The sequence below is a fragment of the Protopterus annectens genome, chromosome 16.part0 (assembly GCF_019279795.1).
Source record: "Protopterus annectens isolate FY-2018-M chromosome 16.part0, PAN1.0, whole genome shotgun sequence".
NCBI classification, from domain to species: domain Eukaryota; kingdom Metazoa; phylum Chordata; order Ceratodontiformes; family Protopteridae; genus Protopterus; species Protopterus annectens.
In genome coordinates, this window is record NC_056750.1 from 878,736,789 (window position 1) to 878,764,467 (window position 27,679).

The window sequence follows — 27,679 nt, forward strand, 5'->3', positions numbered from 1 at the left end:
TGAAGCAGGCCTCCCCCCATACCATGTCCAAAGCATCAGTGAAGGGTTCCTGAAATGGGACTGGAGGGTGAAAAGGAAGCCCTGGATTGAGGGATAACTGATGAATTCACCACTGAAGTTACAGCTTGAGGCATGGAAGAAGAGGGGATAGAAACTCTAAAGGATGAGAATGTTGAAGCCAAACTGACTTTAGAAACCACTGGAGCTTTCTGATGTGGGGCTTGGCCAGAGGAAGCATAGGAATGTTAGAAGTCATGAAACCCAGAGCCCTTAGAAACTCTCCAGCTGTAAGCAAAGCCAGAGGAAGAAGGGAATGAAATAAGGCAAATCAGTGTTAAGGATTTTTGGGAGGATGCAGGGATGCCAGCATTGGAATTGCCTGGAGCATGCACCCTAGGAAAACATGATCCTGAGAAGGAGTCAGGAATGACTTTTGAAAATTCACAGTAAACCCCATGCTTTGCAGAAGACAAACTGCAAAGTTAAGATGCTGAAGCAAAATCCCTGGAGAATTGGCCTGACTAAGCAGGTTGTCCAGGTAAGGAAAAATCTGTATTCCTCTCAGTCTGCAAAAAGCAATCACAGGAGCGAGGCATTTAGTAGACATGGGCAGTAGAGAGGCCAAAGGACACAACAGAGATCTGAAAATGCTAGGAAGCAACAGAGAAATGTAAAAACTTCCTGAAAAGGGGATGGATAGGGATGTGTAGATAAGCATCCGTGAGATCTAGAAAAACAAGCAAAGACTGAGGAAGAAGAGGTAACAGGGCTTGAAGGGACGCAATCTGAAAGGAAGGAACCTTTAGAAAGGTGCTCAGCTGAGAAAGATCCAGAATGGTCTCCAGGTGCCTTCTTTCCTGGTGACCAAAAACATTCTGGAGTAAAACTCTTTCCCCCTCTGGGGAGATGGAACCTCCTGCTTAGTTCCCCGAGCCAACAGGCCTTGAAGTACCTTTGGAAAAAAGGGCATTTGCTCCTGAGGAGGCTGAGGAATGCCCAAGAGGGGAAGAGACCTCCAGACCATGAAATACCCCTGCCAAATTATAGAAAGGACCCTGGAGTCTTGAGTGATCCATAACCCAAAAGGAAAGGACAGAGAAAGATGAACTGAAAGAGGATGCCGGAATAGTCAGACAGCACCTGGTTTGTCAGGAAAATGACACTTCTGAGCTGAAAGGGTTTGGGTAGCCTTAGCACGGGGAGCCCTTCTACCACCCTTTTTACCTTTGGGAGAGGGCAAGCCTGTCTATGGACAAAGGCAGGCTTGTTAGGTTAGTTTATCTGAAACTTGGGAACAGGCAAAACAAAAACATGCTTCACCTCCTGTAGAGTCTTACACTTTTCTTGTAGGGACTTGAACAACTCTACAGCAGCAGCACCAAACAAATGCTTATTATTCAGAGGGGCATCCATGAGCTTGGCTTTGCTATCATCAGGCAAAGGCTGAGGTCTGAAACAGGTATACCTCCTCAAAACAGATCCAAAAGCAGCAGCCCTAGATGAAACATCAGCTGCATCACAGCTGCATTTTATCGAATGGAGAGCAACTTGGGAGGATGTCCCTAACAAGACAAAAGCAAAGGCATTCCTTTCAGAATCAGGCAAATCTGAAATGGCTTGACAGGCCTGGGAAAGTTGAGCCAAAACATATCGGGTCATATACGTCTGATTGTTCACAGCTCTAAAGGCCAGGGTATCAGAAGTATACACCTTCTTACCCAACCTCTACATGGTTCTGCTGTCCTTATCAAAGGGAAACAATTTAGTGGAAGGCAGCAAATTTGGAGGACTCATCAAAAGCCATGGACACCACGGAAGGGTCAGCATAGGGACACGTATAAAGAAACTTGCAGTCATCAGGCACTTTATAAAACCTATCAGGTTTCTTGGGGGCAGGAGGTAGGGAATCAGGAGCCTGAGAAGTAGTGGAAAAAGCATCCAGCAGGGCAGCAAGAACAGGAGGAACAGCAGAGGGTCTAGGAGACTCCATCTGCAGAAGCTCATAGTACCTCTTCTAAGCAGACACCTGAGTACAGTCCCATTTGAAAAGTTCCATCCTTCTGGAAATAGTGTCACCAACGGAAATCTCCTCGAAAGGAGAATCAAGACTGACAGACTCATTTTCCTCAGAACCACAGTCTACGAGAAAAGGAATCTGAGAGGAATAGATAAGACACCTCATCAGAATCACCCTCAGCATCAAAGGAATCCTGCTCCCTAGGCCTCTTAAGAGGAGTAGAAGACCAAGGGGACAGCAGGAACCTCTTGTGGAGGCTTTAAAGCCATAAGAGCATTGAACAGGCCTTAAGTGAAGTTTTAGCAGTCATTCTGAGGAATTTTTCTGAGCAGATGAAATTTGTTTACAGTATTTTGCTTTTTTTTATGCTGAACGTCAGTCTTAAACAATTTAGAAGGCTCGGATCCCTGAACACTCAATCATAGTCGGGACCACTTCCCTTACTAATATCCGAGGAACATCCCTAGGCTCCTCAGAAATCATCAGCCACGGTTCCCCCAGTACATCTAAAGCAGACGTCTGCAAGGCCTCCATGGATGTGCATGGAGGCAGATCCATGCTGGCCTCCGAAGTGGTCATGGCAGAGTAATCCAAAAAGGAAACCAGATGGTCCTCTGTGCTTTCAGCAGCCACAAGAGAGATGGCCAGTGGAGGCGGTACAGCAGAAGAATCCAACAGCGCTTTCTTGGTCTTTTTCTTCACAGACATCTGACCCTCAGGCCGGGAAGATCCTTCCTTACAGTCTTTAGCTAACAGTTTTAAGCCATTGGTTTTCTAAATAAAACACAAGGGAAAAAAGCAGACTATGCAACGTCTTTGGGACGACAGCTTGACAATTTCCACAAGTCGTGAGAAGTGCCTAAACAGAGCAAAGACTGCTCTTGTCAGTCTTTATGGGGAATCTGTCTCCCACACTGGCATTTCCCTTTTTAGATGACATGATACTAACAACCAGAACAAGGCAAAATAAGATAAGAAAATCAAAAAACCCTAACTGGGCACTTATCTGAAAGCGACTCGATAAACAGCAGATGAACGGGCATTCAGACCGAAGACCGATGATTGATGATGGTGTTCAGACTCGGCAAAGAAGTTCTGAGGATGGTATGTCTGGACATCACCTTTATGCTCTATGATGTGTGTGGAGTGCATACTTGTGACATACGGAATACCCATTACAACTTAAATGCTTTGGCATACTGGCCAGAAGTTGAGCTAGCCTTGGCAGGGGATCCCTATTGTAAAGAATACTGCAACACCGATAAGGAAGGACATCGTTGTTTATTTATAGCATCCCAAAATGCTTCAAACATTACAGGGATAAGATCAGGAGCCCCACAATTAAATGTTTCATTAAAGGAGTTAATATCCTACTCAACTCTTCACATCTAGAGACTATTTAAATCAACTCTCTTTCATGGCTTCACACACATGCTTGAATCAATATATTATTAATATAGTTTACAGATGCATTTGCCCTCTGATGCCCTCCCTCATATCCCTATCAATAACAGTGCCAAAAAGTACCATTACCATAGCTCCTCTAAAGTGATACACTCTGAAGTGTAACTTTAATAACTGCAAGTTCTTTGAGTAAGTAATCTGGTCTACTGTACCATATTCTAAGACAGTCATTGTGTTACAGCTATTTGCACAGTTCAAACTCTAAACTGTTTGACAAGATGATAGATGTCCCTATGTTTTCCATCATATCCACAAGCTCCAATTTCAATACCATTGCTGTTGTGATAGACTATTTTTTACATTAAAAACAAAGCTGAAGTTGGGCTAAATGCTTATATGTAAACATTACTTTTTTTTATACTGACTTACCTTCAATATTCTACTCTTCAAATTTTCTTTCATTTTCCTCAAAATGTAACAGTACCAGCAATAAACAAAAAAACACAAAAAATGTGCATCATTACTGACCTGTTCTCTTACAGATGAGCTTGTTTTCAATCTTATAGTCCTGTTCTGTGGCAGTTTTCTCCTCTACAACAACCTTTGAGAGGTCTTCATAATCTGCTGTAAGAAGCAGTAATAATTTCTCTGGGGGGATTTTGTATCCTGCACATAAAAACACAAATAAAATTAAATGATTCCTCTGCAACCAAATGTTTATACACATCCAAAATCCTAACAAATACCCAGTTTAACTTCAGTTCAACATTTAGTATATCATCAGCACTGTATCAGTCACAGTCTTTAACTTCATTAATCTTGCAAAGTTAACCTAACAAGTGCAATGTTCAAAGGTCAACCTAGAGCCTTTGACCTACAGGACTGTGACTTAATGTTAACTAAATGTGAAACTGTCTGAAAGTGAAGCTGTAACAGTCTCAGAGCAAGAAAGCAGCCTAAAGTATGATTTAATAGTATATGGTCTAAAGCCGCAGTCTTTCTTATAGGAGTTTCAAAGGGCACTAGTTTTAGGACCCATCCTGTTCTCTTTCTTTAGAAACTCGCTTCTGACTGACCTTCTACAGCTTACGATAATAACCTACACAGATGACCTTTTACTCTTTGTAGTGATTAACAGCAATGACTTTTAAAAGCTTCAACAGATTAAATTTATTCATCTTCATAATGATTTCATGGCCAGAGACTTGGTTAACCCTAAAGAAATATGTAGTAGACTTTAATGCAGTAAACCACAACATTGTAAAGTACCATGAAACAACAACAAAAAATAACCCATGGGCAGGTGCATATACTTAGCTAGCCACACATTACACAGAAACAGCTACCACAAAGTCCGCCATAACCTAATTTTTGCATATAGATTTGCTAGCCACCTTACCAGTTATGCAAGAAACATAGTAAAATATATGTTTTCACCAAAACTAGAATATGTCTTACCCCTTATTCATACTTTGAAAAAATCCTACCACCAAATTACTCCAAAAAGTCCATTTTACATCTCTTGGGCCAACTACTGACCACTGCAAATACCATATATATTACAGAAACAGCTATGTCCCCATTTACAACAGAGTATTTTACATCATCATTAACAATGTGATGGATTTCATCATTACCAAGTCAACTCACAACAACTGAATTTTCACGCCAACTACTGAAACCACAACCAAAGAGCATGAAATCTGGCCAGACAGCAGTTTCATTTAATGTAGCAGAACATGCGTTTTTAAAGATGAGGGCTGCAAGGTGGAGTTTCATCCCTCAGATAATCATACTGCACTGTCATTGCCCACATTCAAAAAAATCAGTTTATGAACTCCTATAGTCTTACAATAAATGCACCTGCTTCTTCCAGACCCACCAAATTTCAGCTCTCATTACTACTTTATTCCCTCAAGTTTATATCCTAAAAGACGAACGCCTCCAGTGACATCTCCCCTCATCTCTATCTAACTCAGGCCTCCCCTCTTCATCCTCCTCCTCTTGTCCATCACTCTCGGGATAATCTCTGTCATGCTCCCTTCCCTATGGTTCATCTATCAAGCCCAGCTTTTGCATTTTTTCTTATTTTCATATCAGCCATATGACAATACTGCTTCTAAAGCCCCATGCAGCTGCTGTAAATACTTTGACACTGTCACTTTGTGGCCAAGGACACTGGTGAACAGAATTAGTTTGACCAGCCCACATACCTCGTTGACGAAGGAAAAAACAAAAATTAAGAAATAAACAGCTCCTGTAACATGAATATATACGGCTTTCTCTGAGAAGGACAGACATGCTGTTATGTCTGTAAATAGGACAGTATGTGGTCATCCTGGTTCACTTCATATCTGACATGCTTTAAGGAAGAAGAACACAGTCCATTTTAAAATAGTAGGAAGCATTTATGAGGAGAATTTTTTTTTTTTTTAATGTTTTTACCTAGCTTAACATTAAAATGTGTACCTTTTAGATAACTACTTTTTATATTATATAATTATTTATTGTGCAGCATTACCAAGTAAAACTATTAGACCACTGGTGATACCACTCATTTTGTTTTCAGAATGGAAGCACATTTAAAATAGCTCATAAATCCATCCATCCACAACCCCTTTTTCCCATTTTTGCACATGGGGTCAGGGTGTCACTTCAACAGTGGCAATCATCTAAAGCCATGGGTCACACCATCGGGTGGCTTGCCCTGCCACGGCTGTTCCTACATACCACACATTCACATGCACACTCATACCTATGACCAATTTAGCATGTTCAGTCCACCTACTGCAAGTCTTTGGTATGTGTTAGGAAACCGAAGCACCTGCATAAAACCCATGCGAACACAGGGAGAACATGTATATTCCTGACAGCAGGTAATCAGTTCATATATAGTCCTGCATAACAATGAGGTTAATATAGTTGTGTTCTTGATAAGGTACATTTGCAAAATGTATCTTTAGTTATAATTATGGGAAAAACATACATTTTCTTTGTGAGGAACCTTTAAGGTTGATCCAGCTATTGAAATGATCTGGTCAAGTACATTCCAAATGGCTCGTAGTACTCAATTATTAGTCTAATGAGGGCTGTGTACAGTGGGACTATAATATCCCTGGATTGGGAAACCATACCTTTACTTATAAGTAGTGCCACATAGAATGTCCTCCTTAAGACTGTGGTTTCATGGCAGTGGAAGTTTAGGCTACTATCTATGAATGAGTGTCCAGATCTCTTACTTCTGAGTCTACTCTTAGGGGTATGTAATCAATGTTGTAATTAGCAAGGGTATTTCTTTTCCCAAAGGGTAAGATAATGCATTTATTTGTGTTTAGTTTCAGGCCGTGGTTCTGACACCAGTCATTTGTCTGGTTTAGACCCTACTGAAGGAATTAAGTTTTATACTGAGACTCCTAGCATTGAGCAGCAACAACTTTAGCTTGTCTTGAGTGCTGTTTGTTAAGCAGGAATGTTTGTCTTTTTGACAAAGTCTAAAAAAGGCAGAAGAGGGGCAGATAATGTTTTAGCCAATATTCAAAAGTCTAGAGGAGACAGGGGCTGGCCATCCCTGCAAGAGAATTGCAGTGTTGTCAATCGTGTCCTCTCAGGCTGACAAATATTGGATCTCTATGGAATGACACCCGTAGCTAAGCCAATTGTTAAAACCAATCATTTTCTGTCTGTATTAAGGCATCATCCTTGAAGATGGCACAATGCTGCTCAATCCTAGGCTCATACCTGCCTGTGACACATATTCTGTGAGTTAAATCATGTCTCCCTTCATTTAGTCCAGGGAGGTATGTCTTGGGTCATTCACTACCACAGGGACCATGACAGTGTCATACTGGTACTTAGGGGTGAGTGACCCGAGTGCTTGTGTGATCTGCCAGATCATAGCCCCTAACAGATAACTAACCATAACACTCTCTTTATCCAGCCTTGTAAGGGGGACATCATGTGTGTGTTTTACAGCAGAGTCACCTACGACCATAATGTTGGGTTGTGAACTGTTTTGCCTTATGGGCTTGGTAGTTGAGACACTGTGAGATGCTGCTTTATGTGTTGTGCTGTTATGTGTCTTGTTTGTGCAAAGGCGAGGTTCCTGAGAACTGCTCCTGTGAGGTTTTTCAGGCTTGGGTAGGTTACATGTAAGCACCGCTGCATCTGTACGTCTTCTTTTTTTTTTTGCATCTCTCTTTTTCTGTTACTTTAAATCCACTACCATTTAGGCTGACTTACTGTAACCAGGAACAACTGAATTGGCCATCTTACTGTCTCATCAACAACTTATTACCCTACACCTAATTCATCCAATCCCATTTTTAACTACTTTGTTCTCTTTTATTCCTGCTCATCACTTTGCTTTGTATGTCTTCCACTTTCTTCTAAATCCTTCTCCCTCTTCTCATAGCAAAAAAAAAAAAAAAAAAAAGTTTTTTTTATATGTTTTGTTACCTTGGAACACATGTAATCATCTCATAATATTCTTGTAATTAATGTTTTAATGTACTGTATCTGTTAGTTTTCTATGTGGAGCTTTTCTCCCCGGGTCTCTACTCAAAATGGACATATATCCAGCTAGAGTAGCCCGGTCAACAAATGTAAAATAAATAAATAAATTAATTAATTAATAAGTATAGTCCTTAGTAGGTGGGGTGAGTGGTGTGCATGTGTGCATGTGTGCGTGTGTGTGTGCGTGTGTGTGCATGCGTGCATGCGTGTGCGTGCATGTGTGTGCGTGTGTGTGTGTGCGCATGAGTGTGTGTTTGTGTGTGTGCATGTATGTGTGTGTGTGCACGTGTGTGTGCGTGCATGTGTGTGCGTGCATGTGTGTATCGCTGACAACCTGTTTGCTGCATTTAGTGTATGTATGTGAGAGTCTGGCCTCCAGTGACAATGTTTAACTACATCTCTCACATACTGTATTTGTCTGTTTAAGAATGAAGTGGCTGTCAGCATGAAGCAACTGCTCCTTTGCTTCAGGATGCCTATATCTACCAAGCTAGAAACAGAACCCACCCATGTATGCCAGACCCAATAGATTTACAAGGGATATGAGTGGTGGGTGTATATAAATGGACCAAGGTGGGGGGTACCTGCTTGCTGCAAGTTCAGCTGACCTAGTCTGCGATGCTGCCCACTGTGCAACTAGCTGTTCTCCAGGACACTGATGTGCGCGATAGTCCTGGGTGCTAAAATGAGATTAAAAAAATATGAGATTAAAAAATGCAGCCTACGACATCTCTGTTTAGTATGTTTAGTATTTTAGTTAAAAATCGGTAAAATGTGCTGCATACTGCAGAGCTGGGTTAGATTCTAAAAATATTCAGCTTCATAATTTGTGATTCTGGGCAAGTACCCGCATAAAGCCTGAGCCCCATTATCATCCTCTGTAAAGGGGAGCAAACATACACAACAGGCATTACACTGGATAAATAAAAGATTATCAGAAACTGCTGTATCGCAATATTAGGAAGCGAGACAGGAGGAGGAAAGAGAATGTTTGGTATTACAAGGGGGAGTACAAAATGGGTTGCGGATTTCTGTTAAAAAAGTATAAATGGCCAAAGCTAGTATAATACATGGGAGAAGAAGAATTGAAAAGTGAAGTAAAACAGGATTTATTTTAAAAATGTGGTAGTGCTCATAGCAAACTACTAAAAATAATACCCATTTGTTAACCCGGTAGGTCCACTGAAGGCACACTCCCTTTTACAGGAGTGACCCGGGAGCAATGTCTGGTTAAATGACTTGTTTAAGGTCACACAGCAGGCAAATGAGGACTGACAGAATCAAACCCTGTACCTTAGGAACTACAGCTCACAGCCTTAACCCTCTGTGCCAACTGCCAGATATTTTAAAAGAAAATATCAAACATTTGAGAAATTCTCATAAAAAGAAAAGATGATAAAACTTAAATTAACTTAAAAAAAAGATTTTAAAACTTTATCTCACAAACCACTGGCTCTGTCCATGCAGCAACCCTGACTAAAAATCTCCCTTCCTGCATATTACTAGATTACTCTTCCTAAATTAGTTCACATTGTGCTATTCTGATTCTATAAGCCACATAACCTGCAAATTTGAACTACTTCTCCCAGCTTCATTACCTCTCCTTCCTACATTATTCTTAGCAAACCTCTCTGTATTTCCTCCCCCACCTTTTTTCTTTCTGTCTCATTGTACCATCACTAATCCCCTCTCTACTCCTTGTATTAACAAAAAAAAAAAAAAAAACTTATTGTTGTGGATTTAATGGGATGAGATTTTTTATTGTGAATTTAACTGTTGTTGTATTCTAATTATTTTATCTGTTATTGTTAACATAACCAAACAATTTTGGATTTTCTTCATGATCACAAGTGCCCTCTAACTTTGATTTGTATTAAATCGTTTGTCATTTTTTGGAGCTTTTCTCCCCGGGCCTGTACTGAAAATGGACTTATATCCAGATAGACTAGCCCGGTCAACAAATGTTAAATAAATAAATAAATAAATGATTATCACTCATGGATGCATAACTGCAGTACAGAATGATAGTAGCCTTGTTAGGACAATCTGAAAATGAGAAAGGTCCAGAAGGTTCCCCCCAGTACAACTGATATGCTTCTAAATAATTTCTATGTTTTTCACCTAATAGTTCTGGAGTCCAGGATGCAAACTTGGCTCTTGTTTATGGCCTGTGTGGAGCTTGTATGTTTATCCAATGTCCCCATGGGCTTTATTCAAGTACTCAGATTTTTCTTTCCACCTCCAAAAATATGCTGTTTATATGATTTCTATAAAATGCCATTTGTATACATACACATTTGTCCTTGTGGCCCTCGTCATGGCTACAATGCACCATTTCACTTATCTGGATAACAAATAAGACATCTTAACACAGCATTCTAATGCAGCATTCATAACTATTAACAAAAGACCTTACTTCCTGAGACAGAACTACACTTACCGACTGAAACCAAGGTTTCATAGTTCTGTACCATCACTTCCCTGTGAAGCTCCTTGTCTTGTTTGCTTAACATCTTCCACTCTTCTTCTGAGAAAATGACAGCAACTTCCTCAAAGGTCTCTGGTACCTGTAAAACATACACAGTGTGCTTCATCAGTTCTTTTACTGCATGCAACTAAAAATCTACAGTTTTCAGGATGGACGGAACATTGGCATTTTTACTTAGAAGTGTAGTTTCTGTGTTGGAAGAGACCATTCATCACACAAGAACAGTGAATGCCCACACCTTTTATTTTAATAAGTAAAATCTAATGCATCATTTCAGCAGCTCTGAGGGAGATGCTAACGCAAAAAACTCTTGAGTACTCATAGCGCACGTTCAAAAGAAACAGAAGGTCGGCACTGCAGTAGTATGAAGTCATCTGGGTGGTTTAGTTTAATATATCAGTTTACAAAACAGTAAACTGTTACCAGTTAAAGGTGGATAAACACAGAAGAGTTGGGTATCTAAATGAGACAGAGTGCAGAATACTTGAGTATGTTATTGCAAATGTTTTATTTTGTTTTACCTGTGGATTGCTCTGCATTCTGGTACAGGAAGTGATGGAAGAACAAAGAGAGTCCAAGGACAGGTGGCTAAACTGCACATTGGCTAGGCCCATGTCACTCAATGGTAGTGGGACACGAGCGATGAGATGAGGCCCAAGAGTAAGGACATGTGAGTCAGTTCAACAGATGAACTGGCAATGGGACAGGAGTGGGTGGCCTGAGGTTAGAGAGTTAACCCATAAGGGGTGGGTACATGTGGTGATTCTGATAACTGCAGTATAAAAGAAGGAAGAGAAAGAGCATTAACCAGCTGTAAAGGTAAGGATGTCTGAAAGTTCCGGGTTGAAAAGTAGTTCTCTCCCAATACCCCTCTTCCACACTTTAAATTTTGAAAGTGAAGAGGGCTGAAGCTCCAGTAAAAGGTTCATGCTAAGAAAAGATGGTAGGTCTATATGACCTGACTGAGGGGGGCAGCAAAACAGGAAGCAGGAGCAGAACCTAGGAGGATAGAAGAGAGTAGTGGTGCCACAATGGAGTGGGGGTGAAAGCCCGAGAATAGGAATAAGATGTGCAAGGTAAAAGTATGGTTGAAGAAGTTTCTAGAAGGCAGCTGAGGAGTATACACAGAAGACAGGAATCCTTGGAGAATTAGATAGGAAACCTATAAAAATAGCAGAAGACAACATTCAAGTTTTAGAAGGGGACAGTTACTAGTCTGAGAGGGGAAATTGAGTGACCTGGATTAAGGAAGAGCTGTGGAATAATAAAGCAAAGGAATTAATGGTCAGTAACAGAGAAAATAGTAGATGAAGGTGAAAAGAAACAGGGGTACAAGGGGAGCTGGTTTTATAGTAAAAGAGTATTTATTGTGCGAGAAGTAATCCAAAAAACAAGCATTTGTTAATGCCAAATGTTAGATACATTTGTGATTAACTGCTGCAATGTGGTATGTGTGTGTGCAGGTGGCATTAACAATTATAAGTGAATAGAACATACAAGAAAACATGGTGAAAAAATTAATTCTGAGTCTAACAATTTGCCTGTTTCAAAGCTGTAGCCGTTTCATTTATATCTGCTTCTCAGGTATGTACTGTTTTTGACAGTGAAAAGAACTGTTTTTTTTCTGGTATTTACACGGCAAGATTTATTCTGCTAAGTAATACACACAAACACATAAAAACATAACAGGCAAGATAACCCTTGTGCACAATGTTTCAAGAAATGGCTTCTAAAAAATAAAGTTCCAGCAAAAATATTTGTAAAGATGGAGCACCAGCAGCAACAGTAGAAAGAAGCGCTAGTGTGCATTCCTGATGTTGGTTCTCTATCACAACAGCGCTTGTATAAGTGTTCCTCAGCTAGGAAGAAAAAAAGAGTGGGTTTCAAAGTGTTTAAACACAGTTTGTGCCTTCGCTGCATTACTGCTGTTTAGAATGACAGAGAACATATGAGAACATATATACAAGGGCAAATGGACGCACAGTTGTTAACAAGTCAGAAATATCAAAGCCATTACTTGGCAAATAAAAGTGCCACCATCAGCAGCCAAGTAACACTCCTAAGAAATGTATTCTGCTGAGTTACCTGTCTGTATATATATATATATATATATATATATATATATATAAATATATATATATATATATATATATAATATATATATATATATATATATATATATATATATATATATATATATATACAGTGTTACCTTAAACTGAGTGTAAATGTGTATCATCTTTATATATCTGTTACTAGTTACTAGTCTGAGAGGGGAAATTGAGTGACCTGGATTAAGGTGGGAAGAAATAGCCAGGGAATTGTTATGGCTAGGCTTCTATAGGCCCTAGGGCTGATAGCCTAGTACCAACCTATGAACCTATCTTAAACTGAATGTACCTGGTGTCTTCAATATTAACTTTTTAAAGTTTATAATATGCATTTATCTGTATTTTACTTTATTATTTAATTCTATTTAGTGGAGCTTTTCTGCCCCGGCGTCCACTGAAAAAGGACATGTATCCAGTCTGACTTTCCTAATAAACAAATGTAAAAATAAATAAACAAATAAATAAATAAATAAGAAATGCGGTGCATTTTTTACTGGAGGGAAAGAAGGTATTTAGTCTTAGCTTTGTGCAATAACCAGGTAGCTGGAAAGTGTGGGTTATCAGATTGTATGATTAAACGTGACCTCTTTTTCTCTCCCACTGCACACAGGGGCCACACTTCTTTCATGTAGGTATACCAGTGCAATGCTAGATCCTGAAGTACTATCCAAAAAAAAAGACCAGCATGCCACCTACTCATTGTCTCAGAAATCTGTGAGTAGCCTTTGGTTATCCAAGGCACTGGACTGGAAAGCACATACATTCTCCTAATCTTGGTATGGTAATCCTAACAGTCTCCTGCTCTCACACTAGGAGAGGCATCAGTAGTGCTGCTAATTACTTATAAAACAGTTTAATCATCCTGTAACCCAGTTCTAGTTCTGTATCCCACAGCTAAGCAAACATTTTCACTGGTTTTATTCACTTAACCGGTGTGTGCCTTCCCCAAATAATCACAGTAAATGCGCTGTGAAGGGGGTTGGGCACTACTTGGAAATTTACAGATATGGACTCCCCATGAAAGAGAAGAACACTGTCCACACATGCTTTAGCAATATGAAACTATCTCAGCATCCTTACAGAAAACTAAGCTCAAAGTTAAGTATACACAAAAACTACAAGGAGGCTTGGCCAGGTTCAGAAACTTTTAACTGTGAACTTCACTAAACAAAACAGTTTTGATCCGAGTATATAATCATTTGTGAAAGTACTAGCTGGGAAAAACTTGAATCAAAGAGGACGGTGGATGTTGGGGAAAGTACATTCTCTAGCAAGCAAACTCATCTCAGATAAGCAAGTCAATACGTGGTTTGTCAATGGTTCTCATATTTTGTTACAATACGACTACAATATGGTCAAGACCCATTTATGGCCAAGAGACTAGATGTGAAATTTATACACTAGTTATGTCTGATATAATTAAAAATGGCATGGCTGAAATGGAATTCATTTTGAAAATCCTACTCTAGAGTTATTTTATGTATTTCCATTTGTTACATAGTCCATCTGTGCCAAGGCCCCTTTTCAACAGAGTCCTGGTGAAAAAAAAATCCACAGGCAACACAATTAACATCTGAACTTCTTACTTTGTAATACAGTTTGTGTACACATATAACCATGTTAGTGTAAGCGTTTTTTTATACGTTCTGTGGTAACTGTAAACATACATACAGCATATGTTATACAATATGTAAATAACTATTTCAATACATTAATCGACACCGACACACTTTCCAAACATCTGATAAAGCACTATACAAGTCATCCATAGCTTACAGTGGTTTTAGCTATTGACTCTTATCGATTATAAAATGTTTGACTGTTTGCTGTGTCATAGTATTAACTTTAATGTAACTAAATGCATTTATTACCTTTGTAACACAGCTGATACTGCAAATGGACATGTTTTGTTCAGTGCTCTACCCCAGGAAACAAAATAAAGAAATGGCTAGAGAGACAGACAAACAACCAGACAGACATACAAATACATTGATAGATAGACTGAGCTATCGTGAACATCTTTCAAAATGTCTGCAGTGAAATATTACAGGTTTGGTAGTACTAAGGAGGAAGAGAGTAACAGAAGTGGAATGTAGGTATAGAGGACATTAGGTTAGGAGAAGGGAAGGTATTAGGTAGTGAGTGTGTGTAAAAACCCTACACATTTGTTAGGTTTTGCATGAGCAGTTACTTGTGATTAGTAAGTTGTCTTCCTTCTTGCAGCTATGAGGACTGAGTTCCAGGTTTTAGTTACACAGGCTGAGTGAAGTGAGTCTCCTTGTTGGTCATTTGACTTGAAACAGTCACTCTGACAGTGAGATTTGTAGGAGGTTCAAACACTGTAATAACATTTGTAAACTACTGGAAGATTGGCTTATGCAGGATGTCATGAGTAGTTTTAAGGTGGTGTAATGTTAAGGGTTGTTGAAGGTCTAGCCACTGGTTTAATGTTAGGGATTGTTGAGGGTCTAAACTCTGTAAATGCTGGAGAGCTAGACACTGGTGTATTTTACTGGTTAGCTGTCTTATAGAAACTTTTTCTAGTTAGTTCAGAAGCATGTTTCCAAGTTAGTAAGGATGAGGAGGCATACAATAAGGTTGGGATGAGTCAAGTCTGTGCTGACTGCACACATAGTGGATGTGGCTAGCAAGGTTTTATTTTGTATAATGCACCTAATTTTGATTAGTTTTTGCAGTAATGTAGATACAGTCAAATTTCAGCTTGCTATTAATGATTACTCAGAGTAGGTTGGTGTTTACCTGTTCAACAATAGCATTATTAGTTGTGTTGATGTCAACTTGTGAGGTATTTGTTGCATCTTTGGTACTGGTAAAGATCATAAGTGTTTTTTTTTATTTAGTATTAGTTGCAATAAGTTTATCAAATTTTCTAGCTATGTGAACTCTGGTTGTGTTTTATTGTGAAGCTGGGCAACTGTTTTTATAGTATATACCAAGGTAAAGTCAGCTGTGTATGGGATCAAGATCCCATGTGTAATTACTTTATACATATCATTTGTGAATATACCAAACAGTAAATGTCCACAAATGGATTCTTGTGGGACTCCTTTCTGGGTTGAAAAGGGGGTTCTTTCTACTTGACAATTTAGTATCTACCTTCCACATAACTTTGTAACCAAGCAAGTGTGCTTGTGGTTATGCCTGTTTGTGTTACTCTTTTGGGTAGCATACTAAGTGACTCTGCATTAAATGCTTTTGATAGATATACCAAGGCTGATGGTTGACTTTACAGAATGTTTAGGGAAGTCAGAAGAGCAGTATCTGTAAAATAGCCTGGAGGATCATAAATAACTGGTATGAAGTTAGCAGCTGAATGGTTGGATGGGGATTATGTAGGTCGTCTTCCATGTTGATGGGAACAGTTTTTCCTAAATGCCTCAGTAGTTTTAATAAAAAGAGTTAGCTGCAATTATGAGGTACTCTCCTGGAATGTTAATGGAGGGCCAAGGCTGTAATTGTTCCATAATTTGAATGACAGGGACAGGATGCAGAGTAAGCTGACTGATTAGTTATATGAAACAGTTCTATTGTACGTTGTGTTGTTGGGTAGGGTTATCAAAGAGTTCTTTAGTGTTGGACAATGCTGATGACATATATTTTAATTGTAGCAGTGATGTAGCAACTTGGCTAAAGCAAGTATTTAAAGTGGAGGCAATGCTGAAGCCATTTTCTTGGGGTAGTATGTTTGGCATTATGTTTTGCTTGGGTTTTAAATTTATTTTGAGTTCCATCATAACTTGGGGTTGTGAACATTAGAAGCTAATAATTTATAGTAGAGAGGAGGTCCTAAGGGTAGTAGCAATGTATACAGCCTGTTCTCCATCCCAATCAAGCACTCTATCAAGGGGGAGTATGGTGCTGACATTTCTAAACAGGCCGTCACTGTAATCATACATAATGGTGGTTCCCCAGTAAACTTCCAACTACCAGCCAGCTGTACTCCTTTTGTTGTTCTAAACTACTGGAACATAGTTTCACCATCACCTCCTTCACCATTTTGTTAGCTCGCACTTATTAAAGAAACACACAGTTTCAAAGCTAATCACAGTACTGAACTGTTCTAGTTACACTACTGATGAAATCCAGGGCAAACTTAATAGAGAGAGGATAAGGTTTGAATCTTGGAACCTCTATAGAGCTGTTTAGTCTAGAGAGATCTAGAACTGGTCAAACAAAGTCTTGCATAAAAGCCTTTTTCTCACTGATCTACACACATCGGTTCTATGAACCCCGGCCGAAATAGTAAATCCGAAAAGGACTGCAAGAATCAGGTCATCTCTGGGTTCGCTGCATCTTTTATGAACCCCGGCCGAAATAGTAAATCCGAAAAGGACTGCAAGAATCAGGTCATCTCTGGGTTCGCTGCATCTTTATTTCTTCTTTATATCAGCACATACGCTCATGCTACAGATGGACGTATGGTAAGCGAGGAAGGAGTTTGAGCTTTTTAGACTGGCTAGTTGTAGAAGTATTATAGCAGATAAGCCCCATTTATGGAGAAGCGGGCAACAGTGATCTTATCAAAAACATCAAGGGAAAGCCAGACCTTCTCAAAGCACAAACTCTCACTGATGAAAAAGCAGAACCGCAAAAATGCATTAAGCAGTTGGAAGCAATGACTTTTGTTACAAATTTATAAGAAATACTTAGAAATCACACATCGAATGGTTAGGAAGATGACTAACATGTTACTCATCTGGACAACTTAACCAAACATAAAGTAACCTGGGGTCTACTTCACCCTGTCAAAGACCGACAATATCGAAGCTGATATTGTCGGCACCAAAATGTCGAAAGTGAATGTCATCGCGCATGTAAACGGAAATCTCCGTAAGGGGAGATTTCCATTTACTGCAATGTAGTGCGATCTCGGAGTTGGTATATTTAAGTAGCAGGGCGTGTGGGGGTGCAGGGGGCTGCATAGAGCAATTTGTGTTGTGTTTGGGTGTTTTTTTTTTTTTGTGTGTGTGTTCGATGTTCAGGGGTTTCGACATTTTTGTGTAGATTATTACGCTGTCGACAGTTTGAGTTTTCGACAGCGTAATATAAATGCAGTAACCTGTTAGATGTTGTTTGAAGTAATTGATAGTTTGCCTGCAGTACGTTGATACTTGTGGGTGTTACTACTGTGTAACTGTGGATATTACAGTGACTACACCTGTTAAACTCTTTAACCTTGAATTGCTTATTGGAGCTTTACTTCACAGTATGTGGACTATGCCCAGTTGGAATATCCCTGCCAACTAAAAAATTAAAATAACTGCTTTGATGAGGTATGCACTGTGTAACTTGTATGCAGCACTACTCAGTAAATCCATAGTACTTAGTTCTGCAATAAACAAGAACATATGTGTTAACCCTGCTATGATACACTGTCTCCAAACAACTAAACAAACAAAAAAAGGAACAGAATTTATTGATATAGCATGTTTGTTCCTATTACAAGAACTTCATCAGAGTAAAAGATGTCCATGTAAAACAAATTTAAATGTGATAAAAAGATAGGTGTGACAGGAAGTGTTAATGCTTCAACCTGTCAGACCTGCTCTTTAAAACTGGAAGCGATTCTATAATTTCTGAAATATCCAAGATTCATAAGGACAGAGTTAACCCCACAATAAGACCTATTATATCAGTGAGTGGTTCTAAGACAGAATCACTAGTTATTTGTCGACCAAAAACTGAAATCTCCATCATCCCGAAGGACTCTTGGTATTTCCTTAGTAAAATGAAGGAGTTACAATATGGGCCTAATGACATTTTGGTCACATTGGATGTCAATGACTTGTTCACTGTTATTCCACAATCTACTGGCCTTGAATGGTTCTGTGGCATTGTCTCAAGTAACACATCAGTGTTTTCAATGGACATCAACACTACCTGCACTAAGATGGATTTGGTTTTAAGAAACAACTTTTTCACATTTGAAAATTAACATTTTAAGTAATTCTCTGGAGCAGCAGTGGGGGTGGCCTGTGCTCTAACCTTTATCAGTCTGGTTTTATGCCACTGGGAGCACTTGTTTTGAAGGAGCAGTGAGGTTTGGCCTTTTATTTGGTTATATCGTTGATTCTTGGATGACAATTTCATTGTTTTGCATATCCTGGGTTTTTATATTGGAAAAACTGAGAAAAGATTAAATAAAATAAGTTATTTGTTTATTAACTTACCATTGTTCACTGGGTAAGTGGACTGGTCTACTGACCCTTTCCAGCCACAACCCAAGCTCAAAGAGCAGAAAGTACATCACAGTGTTTCAATCAACAATATTATATTATATACAAAATGAGTACATATCAAAATTCAGAACATAGTAAGAGTGAATGCCTACAGGGTAACATTAAAAGGTCCAGTTGGAGTGCAAAAGCTATGTACAAAATGCAACTTAAGACGTGTAAAAAATATAGTGCAATCATACATTTAATACATATATACACGTGAAACATTTGTGTATAATATGCCACATTAAGAGGCTGAGAAAAGTTTATTAAATGTATTTTAGTATTCATGATATGGGATAGTAAGTTACTTACCACTGTCATGGTAACAGTTGCAGGTAGATTCAGTAAAGAGATGCTCTTTAAGTAGATGTTTGAAGCTTTTAATTGTTTCTAGATTTTTGATGTCAGTAGGCAGGTAGTTCCATGTAGCAGTACTCAGTCCAGAGAGGGCTGTCTCACCTACAGCAGTTTTAAATGTGTCTGTACTTCTAAGTACATGAGCTTTGTAAATTAAAGTACTTAGAAGAAAACTGTGAGGTACTGAAAGCCATCTATAATTCTTTTAGCAAATTGCAATGGTATATTGGGGGGTAGTGGTCTGGCAATAGAATGAATCTACAAATTTTATTCTCAGCAGTCTGTGGTCTGTGAGTATAGTGAGTTGAATGAGTAATGGGAAATGGAAGGCCATATAAACGTTTGGGTATTAAAATATTTTTAGCAGTGGCCCTGCATGCAGAAAGTGAAAGGAAGGTACTATTCTTGTAACATAGTTTTAATTGAACAATGCCTTTTTAGTTACAAAATGTGTGTGTGTGGTAAAGGAAAAGGTAGGGTTGAGTATTAGGCCTAGGTACCTCTGTTCAGTGGCATTAGGTATTCTGTTCCCATTAAGATCTGCTAAGAGAATAGGAGGAATTGTGTATAATTTCTTGGTGGAGGCAAAGACCATGACATTGGTTTTCTTGGGGTTAATTAGTAGTCTGTTAGTAGTGGACCAGGTAAACAACTGAGTGAAATTGTCCTGTAACTTGGTTTGCAGGTCAGAGTGGTCAGTACTGGACTGAAGGAGTGGCAAATCGTTTGCATGCATTACTAATTTAACATTTGGTAATTCTACAGGGAGATTATTAACAAAGAAAAGAAGACCAGAGAGGTTGTGGCACAGACCCTTGCAGTGCACCTGCATTACATTTACCAGCAGTACAAGGTGAGACATTGCTATAGGCTTGGAAGGTTCTGTCTTTGTAACAGCTGCAAAAACAACAAATTGTGTTATCTCCAAAGTTGGGTCTTTTGAGTTTGTTGAGAAGTATGGTATGGCTGATCATTTGAAAAGCCCTTGTCATATAAAAAAGACCTTCAGTAATAAGTCCATCACTCTGGTTACAATAAATGGTATCAGTGGCCATTACCAAGGCAGTAAAGGTACTGAAGAGATTGTGAAAGCTATGTTGTGCACTGCATAAGAGGCCATAGCTGTTAATGTACATAAGTAGTTGCTTGTACAAAGTTTTTCAAATATTTGGTAAACAGGGCACAGAGCAGAAATAGGTCTATAATCTTTCAACCCATTAGGATACGTAAGTTTAGGTAAAAGGGATTACAGCTGCTTGCTTGAATGCTGGTTGGACAATGTCTGAGTTGAGAGAGGTTAAGGATACAAGTAAGGGGTTTAGCAATTTTTTCAGTTGTAAGCCTTAGAAAGGTGGGCTGAAGACTGCTGAATTGTTAAGTTTGAGAAGTAGGGACTTTGTTCTACTGAAATTTCAGAGAAGTGAAAGGTCGCTGTATAAGAGGCTAGAAGGTATAGATCAGGGGATGAGGTTCTTGTTCTTTAACGCTTCCGGAAATAAACTGGGAAAGCCTTTAGTTATGTTGGTTATGGTAACTGCAAAAAGTGAACATAATCATAAGCAAAGGAGGAATGATTCGATGTTAAGGGTTCATTCTTGGTAGCTGAACAGATATTTAATGTCCTTGTTACATGTTTTACTTCTTTCCAAAACTGCTTGGGTCTCAACCAGTTTGCTTCCTGTTTCTGTATAAAGGTACAGGACATTTGCAGTATTTGTTGCTAGTCTTATTTCTTTCCTTAATCTCAGAAAAGCTTGGTATAGCTCTGCATCACTGGGGATCCTTTTCCAGTTCTTGCAAGCTGAATTTCAGGCTTTACTTTTGTTTTAATATCCACTGAAAGTCATGTGCTTCACTGCGATCTAAGCTTTCTTTTTGTAAGAGGGGACAGTGTAGCCTGAATTGTGGTCAGTTTTGTGTTGAAAAATTCTAAAGTAGAGGAGGGTTCAGACATATCATACAGGGAAGTCCAATTTATAGCACTGAGTAGGATGTTGATATTTAGAAGCTAATTATTAGGGAAAGATCTTCCTTCAATTATTTGAAGAGATTTTTGTTGTTCTGAATGATCAAATGGATTTTAATGAGAGAATGGTCACTCAGAACATTGGGGAGTATTTCAATTTGATGGCACCTATTTTGTATGATGGTTATTATTAGGTCAAGTGTGGAGTTAGAGCCAGTTCTTATATTGGTTTGAATAGGACCTTGTATTATTTGGGCCAAGCTAAATTGCTCCAACATTTATTCAGAGGCAAAGTCTTTCCAAATAACATTGATATTGAAATCACCAAGAATAACTGTGCTGGATGTTTAGGGAACATATGTTGTAGAGCTTTATGTAAAAGAAAGAGAGGATGGTGAGGGAATGTAAACTACAGCAATCCACATAAAAGTATGCCCACCTAATATGATGAAGACAGAGGAGAGAGTGAACATTACGGTATGAGAATTAGTGCAATCCACAGCTGCAGCTGAGGTACTCCTTTTGATTAGGATTGATGCACCACCAGATCTAGGGCCTTGTCTGCTGTCATTATGTATGTAGTGGTTGCTCTGTATAAAAGTAGAGAAGAAGAAATTATCTTCAGACAGATTTCTGATATACCAAGAATATGGGTATTTTCTGTTACGAGCCATACTTCAAGACTGGTGCATGTATTATTAAGCCTGCATGGATTAATGCAAGCAATTTTAGGGCATTTATTCCTGATACGAACAGAGATTGGATTCTGTAATTGAGGGCTGAATTAAGATGGTCCAGAGTTAATATCTCCTGAATGTGTAAGTAAGAGTAGGAGACAGTGGAGTTTTGAGAGACTATCCTTAATTTTTTGGGATGAGATTGGTGACCTCTGTAGGAGTACATATTGCAATAGAAACTGTTTCCTAGTAGCATAAGTGCGATTATTGCTGTTGTCAATCTGTAGATTGTAACTTCTTATTTGCCAGTAGTGGGCGCCTGACACAGATGAGAAAGAGGCAAAGTATGTGTAATCAACAGACTGAAGGCTAAAATGACACACAAATAGTAATGCTAAAAAAAGTGTTGACAGATTAACAATTGGCATTATGAGTCTGCAAGATAGTTGGGTTATGACTTGTAAAGGCAGAGAAGATTTACAATTCATTAAAATGGTGATGAAAAGTAATGCTTTATTTAAATTTGCAGACGTTAAAAAGTAAATTTTTGTGTTGAAAAAGATCTTCCAGGATAGCGGGTGGGGGTGGGGTGACTGGCAAACTACCTTACTTTGTAGGGAATAGTCATGGCAAATCCTTTTAATTTCTGATGATTTCCCAGGCTCGAATGAATATATTTCTCTTGTTCCAGTTTTAAAGAGAAGGTCTGATAGGTTGAAGCATTAACATTTCTTGTCACACCTACCTTTCCAGAATATTTAAGTCTGTTTTACAGGGACATATTTTATTCTGATAAAGTTCTTCTACTAAGAATGAAAGTGCTAAATCAATACATTTTGTCAAGTACTTCTTTGAGAATATTCTTTTTTTTGTTTACTTTGTTTTCATTTTATAACATTTGAACTAATCTTTGGTTGGTGTGTGCTCTCTCCAAACAACTGCCATGATATGTGTGTGTATAAAATCAGAGACAGCATCATTTGTAAGCAAAGCTTTTAATTTGTCCGCAGATGAAATTTAAAAGGCTAACTCAAAATTAAGGTAATAATTTGCCAGATGTATGAATTATGTAAAACATGAGTGTTTCTGCATATGAGTTGCAAACACAACATTCTACTTTGAGAATAAATCACATGCAAAAACAAAAATGAAAAGTACACTTACTGTCAGGCAGTCAATAGTTTCCCATTTTCTAGGCTCTGCGCTATTTAATGCAGCCTCACAAGTGTCCGTAAGATCATTTTTAAGTTGATCAGCATTATCTTCCATCCTTTCCAAGGTCTCTGCTACTTCTTTCTTAAGCTTTAAGAAAGCATCAGAAACTGTCAAATGGGTGGTGAGAACATCACTTCCGCAATCAGCATTATCTTCCATCTCTTTCTTCAGATTTTCTGCTCCTCCTCCTTTATTAAGTTGTTGGAGTAGTTTTTCTTCCCTGTCACGTAGAAACTGGTGCAGTTTTGCAAACTCTTGTGTAATGTATTCTTCCAAACTAAAAGCATTTTCCTGGGAAATAATAAATACAGAACCAATCAAGCTGAAAAGTCTGTACATCACAACATCAGTTAAGTCTTTGAATCTTTTCTTCCATAACAGAATGAGTGAAGGCTAGCCCACCAGGACAGAGACAGGGTTTATTTCTGCAACATTAGTGACCTAAGATAAGAACTGAACCCACAGATAGGCTGCTCCCTCATAGACAGTATGGAAAAGGGATGCTCAGTAAAAAAAAAAAAAAAAAAAAAAACACCTCTAATATAATATATAATGACTGTACATTCAAATGTGTGACTCTGGGAAAGGAGGAAAATGGAAAAATTAGGCCCTTACACTATGAGGTATTTGAGTTGTGCCAGCCCACCCTCAGTTATACAGTCCATATTACACAGTGTCCCAGGAAACATCTGAAGAGCAAGAAGCCATAATCCTCACAGAAGTCTTCAGCTCTAAAGGGTAAATTGGGCTCAACCCCCAAGGAACACCAGTAAACGAACAGAAGAAGATCCTAGGAGAAAACTCGCTGCCTGGGCCTTGAAGTCATAGGAGAAGGAAGGCCACATTAATTAAGATGTACTGCTGTAATGACTCTTGTTTTAAAATAAGGAAGTCTGTGGGACTGTTAATGCAAAGTTTAAGGCTTATTTCTACAGTCTGAATATCAGTACATGCAACTGCCAGAATTTGCTATGACCCAGTCACTGCATGCTGTATGAATTTGCAATGTAACTGTAATAAAGTATTTGGCACTGGGCCAGTGTTACACATGTCTAGAATTCTAAAGTATACATGTGATGTACAATGACTCATGAATCTGTCATGTCAAGAAACATATCTAGTGGGGGCGTGGCCAAGGATGAACACAGGATAGCAGCAGATTTCTTCAGCTCCACCAACATAACTACATTGACAGGAAATTATTACTTCAAAATTCAACTAATGTAATAATTTTCTTTCTAAAAACATTTGGAATACTAGTATCTTGAATAATATCTAAAAAAGAAAGAAAATTTAACTAACTTTCCTGTCAGAAATCTTTGTGGAAATATCTCTTTCATCACTTCTGTTCAGAATGAGTTCCAGCAAGGCTAACAGTCAGGATTCCAGCATTAAGAAAGAGCTTCAGTCTTTACTTTCTACTATTCAGCAACTAACAACCAAAATGGACAGACTGGATGTTAAAATTGATAACTTTATAGAGAAAACCACAAAACAAATGGATTTGCTACACCAGGACCTACAACATCAGAAAGCTTTGATATCAGGTATAGAAGAGACACTTAGTGATATGGACAACAGAATAAAGGAAGAAGAAATGAACATTGAATTCTTATTGAAGCAGAACACACACCTACAATCCAAACTAGATGACTTGGAAAACAGATCCAGACGCAATAATATTAGGATTTTTGGACTGCCAGAAAATATAGAAGGTAACAACATTACATCCTTTTTAAATACTTGGCTCCCCAAAACTTTAGACTTGTCAGAAGCATTTTCTTTTGGTATTGAAAGAGCCCATAGATCTTTAACTCTAATGTTAATAAAAAGTTTCCTAGATCTGTTATTGTAAGGTTTTTATCATCTTATGACAAGGAGATGGTATTAAAATCTGCTTGGGCTAAAGCACCTATAAAAATTAATGAAGAAACTGTGCGCTTTGACAATGACTATTCTTCCTTGGTAATATCAAAAAGGAAAGTTTTTTTACCATTAATAAGAGAACTTAAGAAAGCACAGATCAAAACTCATCTTTTATTTCCTTCCAAACTAAAAATCTTTTTACCTGATGGCCCTAGAATATTTGAAGACTTGGACTCTGCTTTGCTGCATATTAAAAAAAATAAAATATTAGATAAAATAGAAGATATGGAATGGGCAAGTCCTTCGCTAAAGAGAATGGCAACAGGAACTTCTTGGAAGACATTAGAGAAACAAAAAAGACTAAAAAACAAATGACTTGTTGTATATCTTTTGTGCTCTTTGATTACAGTTGCTACTTTTATTAGAAAACCACAAATATCTTAAGGATTTGCTCTAAGTTATTTTTATATACTAGAGCTGAATTTTGTTTTGTAAATAATCAAACTTCCTGAGGAACTAATAACCTGATATGAACCAACTTGTTTCTCTTTTATGAAAAAGAGACCTAAGGTTAGTAATTTGATACATTTCCTTTTTTTCTTGTTTTAAATAATGGCATTCTCTTTAACTAAACATTTAAAGTAGGGTGGGGGAGTGTAGGGAGGGAAGTGGGATGTAAAGAAGGAATTAAGGGGAAAAATTATTTATTATATCTTTAAAACTCTTTATACTGTTTAAATACTGCTGCTATATGTTATACCATGACTAAAGTGCTTAAATACATGACATTAAATAATATGTCATGATATAAATGCAATTAGCTAGATCTAAAGCAGCTGGAAGTATTTTGTTTCAGATTTTACTTTATTAAAACAAACAGCAAGTAAAATATCTCTGTAGATACTTTCTCCCTTTTTTTTCTCTCTCTCTCTCTTATTTATTAAGTAATATGCTTCTAATAATATTGATATAGGTGTATATTAAGCTCTAAATGAGAAAATGAAATGAGGTATTTAAAAATAAGCTGTGTTTATGCTAATCAATTGAAGGCTTAGTTTTACTGTCACAGAGACTGCAATGACTTGTAAAATGCTTCGAGAAGGTTTTTCACTGCTTAGATCCATTTGTATTGTAAAATGAATGTTAGTCACATACTTTTAACAAAATTCCCGCCAGAATGTTATGGGAGACAATTTGGGATGTGGGTATCCTCGTGAATAGTGTCCTCGAGTTGTTTTGAAAGCTTCAACATCCAGAAAACACGCAGTGAAGCTGAAAGCAGTCACTTTGAACTTTGACCCCTGATTTCACACTGACACATCGCAGATGCATGAAGTAAACTGTTTCAGGAAGTGGAACTGCTGTCAATGCGATATTGTGATGAAAAACGAACTTTATGACTACTAAATGTGAGTTCTGTTTTATAATTACTTACTTATTTAAGTTGTAACTTATATAATATAAAAGTTATAATGATTTTAAGTGACTTAAGATGCCACAGTAAACAAATGAGTTATTTTAGAAGGCATAGAAGGTAAAACTCTTGCACACATGTTTTTGAAAGTTTTTATGATTGCTGCACTCTAATGCACTTAGATGCTTAAGATTTAAAGATATGTAATGTTATAAATTATTTGTTATGACTAACAGACAAGTATCTGCATTAGTATGATTATATTACAGAACAAAATGTCATGTGACACATTTTGAAGCTGCAGCTCAAATATACAAGATACAGAATGCTTTCATCACATTGATTTATGCATAACTAGAGATCAATATTGATATGCAGTATGGTCTTTTAATTTATACATGAGAATAATCATTTTATTTAACAGATAACTATAAATAACAAAAGGAAGCTATTAAAGCAAGTAATCTAAAGGTTTAAAGCTACTAACTTTACTGTTAAGGCAGAAAATGAGAATTCCTTAATATAAGTAATGTTTGAGATATACTAGCCTGAGATAACAAATGTTATTGAACTCAACTGAGCATAAACATTTAATTAGAACTTATTCTTATAAACTTTTATTAAATTACCTTATGGATTCTCTCCTTTTTTTTTTTCTCTCTCTCTCTCTCTCTTATCTGCTCTCACTTTCAAGTTTGTTAGAAGGCTATTATGAGTTTATTATATAGAATAGATATACATAGATATGTTAGTTGTTTTTAAATGTTTTATATGTTTATATGAAGCTGTTATGCAAACTGTTTAGTCTTGTTATAACAGATACAGATTAAATGAGGTTAACTTTAGTTAATAATAGTTAGTATTGAATTAATATGGTGGCAGCTGGAGTACTGCTGCTTATGAGAGGGGGTTAACTTGAGTGGTATTTGCTACTCGAAGTGGGAGTTATTAACTCCAGGCTGGATGCATTGTTCTATCCAAACAATATTTTCATCTGAATATTGTTATATGTATATAGTTTTGACATCCACATTATATTTTATAAACTTATTGTCACTACATATAAAAGTTAGGATTACACAAATTCCCATAAAATTTTCATTAAATACAGTTATAACTTATAGAACACCTAAAAGAGGAGACATAATGTTACTTACATTAGTAAATGTTATACTGATCATATGTTTTATATATATCTATAAAAGTTAAATGGCAACTTTAAAAGGCATTTCTTTACACATTAATGGTTTGAATAATCCATGTAAAAGGGCAAGTTTAATGAGATATATTAATCTACATAAAGCCAATTTAATATTCCTTCAAGAAACACACCTACTGAATAAGGATATAGATAAATTAGCCACTAATAAATATACAGTCTTGGTTGGTTCGGAACACACACAGAGAAAA

General features: G+C 37.7%; 1 protein-coding gene across 1 annotated transcript in view; it reads right to left on the reverse strand.

The window, feature by feature from the left end:
• The window catches only part of LOC122790676 (zinc finger protein 23-like), a 100,483-nt gene that overhangs the window by 27,554 nt on the left and 45,250 nt on the right, over positions 1–27,679 (reverse strand). The window contains exons 3-5 of the mRNA XM_044058199.1: positions 22,939–23,280; positions 10,374–10,500; positions 3,950–4,087 (exon numbers count right to left, since the gene is read on the reverse strand). Coding sequence (XP_043914134.1) covers positions 3,950–4,087; positions 10,374–10,500; positions 22,939–23,280 — 607 coding nt within the window. The remainder of the gene's footprint in view (positions 1–3,949; positions 4,088–10,373; positions 10,501–22,938; positions 23,281–27,679) is intronic.